Source organism: Miscanthus floridulus, chromosome 10 (genome assembly GCF_019320115.1).
Source record: "Miscanthus floridulus cultivar M001 chromosome 10, ASM1932011v1, whole genome shotgun sequence".
Lineage (NCBI taxonomy): Eukaryota > Viridiplantae > Streptophyta > Magnoliopsida > Poales > Poaceae > Miscanthus > Miscanthus floridulus.
Window position 1 is genome coordinate 124124422 of NC_089589.1, and position 8156 is coordinate 124132577.

Below are 8156 nucleotides of genomic sequence, written 5' to 3' on the forward strand. Positions count from 1 at the left end.
GTGCCAGGCTGCCAGCGCCGAGACGAGGTAACGACGCGCTTTACTCACGCGCCTATTTTTTCGACGGCGGGAGGCCAGGCGTCGAGCCTCCCTCGAGCGGTCGAGGGCTCCAGTGGCCAAGTCGCCAGGCGGGACCGGTGGGTGAACCTAAGGTTTTACATGGGCCGGTGGGCTTATTTAGTTTTGGGCCGGGTATTTTTCACCCATGGGTAAATGGGTACGGGGATTGTTGGAACATACCCATACCCGCGTACCCGATGGGTGAAGGGTTTGGTCCCGTGGGTAATGTGTTTAGTCCATATTTAGACCCTAATGGAGTAAATACACATCGGGTATCGGGTCGCGGGTCCCCATTGCCATCTTTACCTCTCTCTGCTCGTCCTTCCCCCTCACATATCTGGGTAACCCGAGGGCTAAACTACAAAACGCTAAGCGGGCAGGCTATTCCGTTAACCCCTCTCGCGGGACGCGTGGCTGCGTATGGTTGGGTGTTAGCCGACGCGGTAACGGTAACCCAACCGCGCTGCCGTCGCTGTCAACTGTTCCGTAACTTCACGGAACGGCCCTCGGAAGAATTTCTCTGTGTGGTGGGTTGCCCCTCGCCGCCGTCTTCTTCTTTACCAGTCTCCTCCGGTGGGGTGGGGGCGAGCCAGAGAGGGAGACGGAGACGGCGATGGCCTGGCTTGGGCGGACGGCGACGCTGATGCTGCTGGTTGCGGTGCTTCTGGCCTCCGCTTCTTCCCCCACCGCGGCGGCGGCGGGGCAGGAGGAAACAGGTGAGCTCGATGAGCTTTCCCCCCTCCCGTTTCGACTGCCGCTCGCCCGCTCCGTCTGCCCGTCAATGTGCTGGAGGAAAAGAGGTTCCGGACGGTCCGTGGTTGCTCGGGACGGCGATTAGCTACTAGGGGCCGGGGAGCCGATTGGTTGCTGCGGCTTTGCCGGCGCAGCGCGAGTTGCTCAGACCTCAGAGTGCATAACATACGGGATGTAGTGCCGATTGGTCTAGATTAGATGAGGAATTGAGGACGGCCGACGCTGGGAAGCAGCGTAGCTTGCTTCTAGTGCGCCGACTGCTGCACCTCCCGATTTCTCCCGATTTGGCCTTTTCGTGTGGGGAGGATTTGGATTGGGGAAAGGTTCTGAAGCTACTACCTTTTCAACAGTGCTTACTATACTATTGTCGTACTGTGCCCTGTGGCCTGTGTGGGTCAAGTGATGTGCGCAGTTGATGCAACCGCTTCGACAACTTTTTTCTTAGAAGGACAATATCTCTGCTTTTGTTCAAAGCAAATGTTTACAAGTCGTCACTGCTGGGGATATATACCAGCTAAAAAAGAAAAGTTCAGCAACCAGAAGACTTAATCCTATTACAGATTTCGCACACATCAGGCAACAGAATATCACTTCCGCTTATCGCCTTGATCCAAGACAGCAAAGCCTCAGTGGCCTTCTTCTGCTCCTCCCGTTTGATTAGATGTATCCACTTCTGCTTAATTGAGATGAAGCTTCAACAATTACTTGCCCATTGTCAACTGCAAGCGATTTTCAGCGTAGCGATGCTGTATTGTGGAAAGGTGATTCTTGTCCACGTGCTTGGGGATGCCAGTGCTGTAGATTTTTGGAAAACAGAGTAATGTTTTATCCTTGTTTGCTTCTCAGATTGGTAATGCCATTGGATTGGATGTAGTCACATTGCCCAACTCTAGTTTGTGAGTGTCGCGGAGATTTATTTTACTGTTATGGTGCTTTTATGTGCTCTTCCAGTAAATTGGGTGTAAACTCTTCACACCATTCTTTGCCAATGCAGTGATCAGGCTGAAGCACAGTGATGATGGTTATTCCTACAATCATACTCTTGCTCATATTCTTGTCGAATACGCATCTGCAGTAAGTTCCTCCTGGACAGTGTGATACTAATTCTGTTGACAGCAACTTCATCATTGGCCTTGTTTAGTTCCAAAAAGTTTTCCCAAAAAGTGCTACAGTAGCCATCACATCGAATCTTGCGATACGTGCATGGAGCATTAAATGTAGATGAAAAAAAAACTAATTGCACAGTTTGGTTGGAAATCGCGAGATGAACGTTTTGAGCCTAATTAGTCCATGATTGAATACTAATTACCAAATAAAAACGAAAGTGCTACAGTAGGCAGATTCCCAAATTTCACCCAACTAAACACAGCAAGTCTGCCCAAACTTTCTATTGTCCTTGCCTAGCTAGATAATTTCTGTTCTGGAACTTGCCTTTCACACCCTTTCCTTTTTAAGGTTCCCTCCCATTTCTATGCAGCATTTTCAGTCACTGATAGCTATCCTGTTCTTGGTTGTTGCATCTCTGAATGGTTCTTTGATAGGCATGCATATATATAATGATTCCCATGTTTCTATCTCCAGAATACATTTTTGTCCTTTTTCAGACTTGGTTTACGTAAATGCGTTTCAGGTGTACACATCTGACTTAACATCACTTTTCTTATGGACCTGTCCAAGGTGCAAAGGCCACACAAAGGTTTGTGCTTCCTCTGCTTCTGAAAGTTGTTCTATATGTTCCTTGCGTTTAATCGTCTGTTTTTGCATTATTGATGCAGGGTTTTGAGGTGATAGAGATCATAGTAGATGTGGAGAACTGCTTACAGGTTAACTATATTTATGTATTTCTATTTCAGCAAAACTCTTTTGCTTGCACTCAGTGTTCAATGAAAACTTAAGTTCGATTGTTTGTTAAAAAATTGTGCAGGCATTTGTTGGAGTTGCGCCTGACCCTCGATCCATAATCATTGCATTTAGAGGCACTCAACAGCACAGGTACAGAAAATGCTCCATTATGAGTCGAGACTCAACGTATGGGCATTTGCTCTGAGTGCATCAACCTTTTATCCTAGTTATTTAGCTATGTGTTTCAATTTTCAACTTATAAAATTGTAATCTTTTAATCAAATATCATAAGCTATTTATAAGCTTTCTGTGAGAGCCCTGTTGGGAGGGGGCCCTTGGTGGGTGGCGGCTAGGGTTTAGGGGGGGGGGGGGGGGGGGGGGGCACAGGGAGAGGGCGGCGGCGCTGAGGAGAGGGAGAGGGAGAGTCGGCGCAGGAGAGGGAGAGTGTCGGCAGGGAGAGAGGTAGGGGAAGGAGTAATTGCTTTTCTATTGCTTTATTAGATTGATTACATCCTCCTTGTATATATAGTCCCTATTGGACCTGTATCCCAAGCAACTATGGGAGATCCTTTTAGATTGGATTCTCCCTTCCATAACAAACCAAACTCTAATATGGTAAACCTCCTAATCTAATCTCTTCCGGAACATGACGGCGGCGTGGGCGACGGCGCCCCCTCCTCCTGGCGCACGCAGCCCCTAGGGCCTCCCTTGGTCCGTTAGCTCGGGGTTGGGGGGCTCTCATTAGACGTATGACACTTTCAATCTTCACTTCTCATTGATTTGATGTCTTGGAATTTAACTTGCACAGTGTCTCAAATTGGATCGAAGATTTTTTCTGGAAGCAGCTTGATGTGGCATACCCAGGCATGCCGGATGCTATGGTAACTCCACTAGTCAAATTGTTGTTGATGTTTAGAGTTCTCATTGAATTAGTAGTAACTTGTGTTTGCTTGCTGCTTATCTGTCTCGTGTTCTAGGTACATCATGGGTTTTATACTGCATATTATAATACCACTATGCGATATGAGATCCTGAAGTCTATTAAATGGGCAAGAAAAACATATGGAAATCTACCCATAAATGTTGTGGGACATTCCATGGGAGGGGCTTTAGCTTCGTTTTGTGCCCTTGATCTATCTGTAAGTATTTTTAATGTACTTGGTTTATTGCATCAAATTTCAATATATGCTCTACTACCATCGCATGTACTGTTAATATATCAGATGGTTGGCTTCAATGATATCTTTGCCTTTTCTTTTACAGGTTACATTTGGATCAAAGGAGGTTGAGCTCATGACTTTTGGACAGCCTCGGATAGGCAATCCTGCTTTTGCTGTATACTTTGGTGAACAGGTCCCAAGAACAATCCGCGTGACCCATCAGAATGATATTGTGCCGCATTTACCACCGTACTATTATTACCTAGGTGAATGGACATACCACCACTTTGCTAGAGAGGTGTGTATCCAATAGTAAAAAAGAGTTTACAGAGATGCATACTTCTCCACGTTACCGTTAATCCATTTCTTCTGCATTTATTTATCTTCAGGTTTGGCTTCATGAGAGCATAGATGGAAATGTAGTTACCAGAAATGAGACGCTATGTGATGATTCTGGTGAGGACCCAACCTGTAGCAGGTATGAATCTGCCTATCTATTTTGGATATTTATTTTCTTGCATGTGTTGCTTATTGTTTGACGTTGCTTCAAAAGGTCGGTCTATGGGATGAGCGTAGCAGATCATCTTGAGTACTACGGTGTCACACTACATGCTGATTCAAGGGGAACCTGTCAATTTGTGATTGGTGCAGCCAACTCAGTATACAGCTACGTTCGTGAAGTTAATGGATCCATCATCTTGTCAAGATATCCAGAAGAACCAGAAACTCTAGAATCTATGTGACTTTGTCTGCCACGAAATACACCCCTGTACAGTATTTTTATTTTCATTTTGTGTACAGCTCATGAAATACTGAGCGCTCCCGGAGCTCTCCAGAGGATAAGGATAGGCTCACCTTTTAAATATGCCCCCTTTGCTCGAGTGAGAATTGTACATGTAAGCTCCATAAGATTGTCCGCACAATTCAATTCGTGTATATAAATAATACCATATATTGCTAAGTAATGCAAGTATTAGATGGTACTCCTTGTTTGGTCATTCCCTCATGGTGTTGCTACCTGAGATATTTCCAGATTTTTTTTCACGGCATTGCACATCACCTTTACCTTCATTTCAGGTATGCATTTGCTTTTGCAGATCAAAGAATGCAGCCCCTTGCAAACCTTCGTTGATTTATGTATGTGTGTTAAATGTAACAGGATTTAATTGGATGATTTGATGGTACTCCTTATTTGGTATTTACTCACTACCTGACAATTTGTGTATTTTCTCTCAGCGTATGAAGTGAGAATTGTATATGTAATCTAAAACATTGTGTGCGCTTATGTGATGGATATATTTGGTGGCACCCCTTGTTTGGCTACATGTTATAAAACTATATAACATGGGATTCTTTGTAAGATATTTCCAGAATTCTCCCTCTCCATTGCACCTCACTTTACCTTTGTTTCAGATATGCTTTTGTAGATCAATGCACGTAGCCCTTTGCAAACACGAGGAGCCAAGAACTGATCAGGCCCAGGAAGGAGTCTCAAGATGCAAAGTTCTACAGATAATCAGCACTGCCAGGGACAGGGTAGATCTTGAGGATAAGGATACATGTCTATCCACATTCTCCATTGCCATCTTCTTGTCCTGGGGGGTTTGCATCATACATGAGAATATCAGAAGAACCATTGCAGCATATCAATGGCGACTGTTCCATAGCATCAGTTACACAGCATGGCCTTGCTGATATGCAATGCAAGGCTGTGCAGCACTGTGGCACTGGCAAGGCAAATGCCTGCATATCTGATAAAGATGTTGCTGTGGTGAAAAAGCTTCAGAGAACAAAATATAGCAAATTGAGCAGAATTATCAGACAAGTGTCTTGACTAATGATTTACTCACCAAGTATGGTGTAACTATTCAAAGGAATTACAGATAGCAAATGGGGGAGATTCTGCCACTGCGGATAAGGTAAGAAGAGAGAGAGAGTGTGTGAGTGTGACTTTGTGTGAGGGACTGAATGAGACGGTAGCTTCTGTCTGAAGATGCTATTCTGAACCTGAAGATCAGGATTCAGGAGCCTGATCCCTCCAATACAGAGTGCCTACTCTTAGCCAGAGGAATCAGATCCTGCTGTCATATTGTAATGTGACGAACACTACAGCAGACGCGTGCTTTGCCGAGTGCAATTACACTCGGCAAAGAAGGCTTTGCACTCGGCAAAGCCTTTGCCGAGTGCTGCACTCGGCAAAGAGCTGTCGGCATATCCCTTCACGGCAAAGGCTTCTTTGCCAAGTGCCGCATGTCGTGCACTCGGCAAAGGATTTCCCAAATGCCACGACGGCACTCGGCAAAGAAAAGCCGCCGTGATGGCCAGGTCACAGTGACGGCCCCTTTGCCGAGTGCCACGCGTCGGCACTCGGCAAAGAAATGTGTTTTTTATTTTTTTTAAATGCTTTGCCGAGTGCCTGAATCTGGCACTCAGTAAAGCTTGTTTTCTTTTTTTTTTGGATTTTCTTTGCCGAGTGCTGTAGGTAGGCACTCGGCAAAGCTGGGAAGCTTAGTGTCTCAGATTCCCAGCTTTGCCGAGTGTCATGGTCATGACACTCGGCAAAGAAGTGAAAAAATTCAAAAAAAAATTGGTTTTTAGTCTTCCATCGTTGCAAACAAGATATACATCATATATATATATATATATAACACAACTATATATCACACAAATATATACAAATGTATATCACAATCCACCACAAACACAAACATAGCATACAAGTATCACAATCTCGACTCCCAAGTCCAAAGTCCAAACACACAAGCATAGTTCACAAAGTTCACAAGTGCATTATATCACAACGGCTGCCATTTGAAGCTCACGGCAACGGTCCGGGTTGGGATGGCCCAAAGTGCGATCCCGGCGACCCTCCGAGGTGGTTCGATGCCGCCCCCGATTGATGCTGCACAAAATAGAAGAGATTACACGTGAGCGACAAGAGAATAGATAAATATGCAAGATAAATATCCGCCACTACCACCACCACCACCACATCACCGCCATCACCAACACTTCACCATCACCACCACACCACTATCACCACATCACCATCATGACCACCACCACCACACCACCACCACCATGAGCACCACAACACCGTGACCACCACCACCAACACCACACCACCACCACCACCATGACCACCACACCACCACCACCACTAGGTTTCTCTAGGTTTCACTGGGTTTCTCTAAGTTTCAGTATAGAAAGTAAAACTTCGTACTTATACTCACCGGGGTAGAATCAGGACGTTGTGGAGGTGGATCTGGAGCAAGCAGCGTCTGTGGGATCGCCCAACCTTGTTGCTGGCCAATTTGCTGCATGAACTTGATCATCTCGGCCATCTGCCGCTGATCTTGCTCCCGCTGGGCCTCCAAAGCCTGTAGCCTTTGCCGCTCGACCTCCTGCTCGGCCTGCAGTTCCTGCACCTGGGCTTACAGCATTTGACCCCAATGTTTTAATAATGCATAGGTAAGGTATGTAAAAGTCAAAGAACAACGAATGACACAGGAATGCTTACCTGGAGTGCCGACACCGCGGTCGGCCGTTGGCGTATGGGCACGCTTGAGCTCGTGCTAGATGCTCGGAGCTGGTGGAGAGGAGTAGAGGCCGTGTTGAGGACGTCGTCGCCAATCCAGAACCGCCCATGCTTCTTGCCTTGCCCCACCCTCATCACGAGCTGAGGATCAAGGCGCTCCTCGGTTCTCGGATCGTAGCCCAGCCCATGGACTGACCTTGCCGCCTCCGTGTACAAAGAGAGGCGGGTGTGGACACTGGAGTTGGTGTACGCCTGAACCAGGGCATCTGGGCCATACTCGATGTCGGTCGTCGCCTTGCCCATGTGAGCTAGAGCATATGCCTTGAGTTGACCAACTGGCTGGCCACCGTGTGCATCCGACTACGAGAAAGACAACAACCTGTGGTTAGAAATTATGCAGAATTGAGCGCGGCTAGATTAGAGCAATGGCGGAGACTTACATATGCCTTTGCATATTTGTTGAGGCTGCGGCTGCCCTGATGGTGAGGTACACCTGGCATCTGCAAATGCCTGTCGCGGGCCTCCTCGTGCTTCTTCTACTAGTCCTCGTCCAACCAGGTGTCCACAATATATTTCCAGCAATCGGGGTGGGTGGCGCACTAGCTTGGAATCGCCTACAGGACATCAAGTAGATGACATATCAGAAGATCAAATTAGGCATACTTAATCTCAAAAGAAATGAATATTCATGTTTTGTATTTACCTGTATGTACTGCTCCCTTGTCAGCGTCATTCGTCTTGCCTCCTCTTTGTTGACACGCCTGAGTAGGAACTTGGCATTGTAGTCTATGTGGGCCTGGATG

The 8156-nt window shown here is 46.6% G+C and overlaps 1 protein-coding gene across 1 annotated transcript; it reads left to right on the top strand.

Moving 5' to 3' along the window:
- Positions 1-446: 446 nt before the first annotated feature.
- LOC136485585 (probable feruloyl esterase A) lies at positions 447-4807 on the top strand. Its single transcript, XM_066482430.1, has 10 exons — positions 447-776; positions 1808-1887; positions 2444-2509; positions 2589-2636; positions 2738-2805; positions 3464-3536; positions 3633-3794; positions 3919-4113; positions 4205-4293; positions 4369-4807. Exons 1-10 carry the CDS (start codon positions 674-676, stop codon positions 4556-4558), a joined length of 1074 nt encoding a protein of 357 aa, XP_066338527.1. The 5' UTR covers positions 447-673; the 3' UTR covers positions 4559-4807.
- Positions 4808-8156: the final 3349 nt, after the last annotated feature.

Coding starts and splice junctions, on each gene's coding strand:
- LOC136485585 (XM_066482430.1), top strand. CDS start 674: ATGGCCTGGCTTGGGCGGACGGCGACGCTGATGCTGCTGGTTGCGGTG. Junction 777..1,807: donor GGCGGGGCAGGAGGAAACAG/GTGAGCTCGATG, acceptor TTGCCAATGCAG/TGATCAGGCTGAAGCACAGT. Junction 4,294..4,368: donor GAGGACCCAACCTGTAGCAG/GTATGAATCTGC, acceptor TTGCTTCAAAAG/GTCGGTCTATGGGATGAGCG.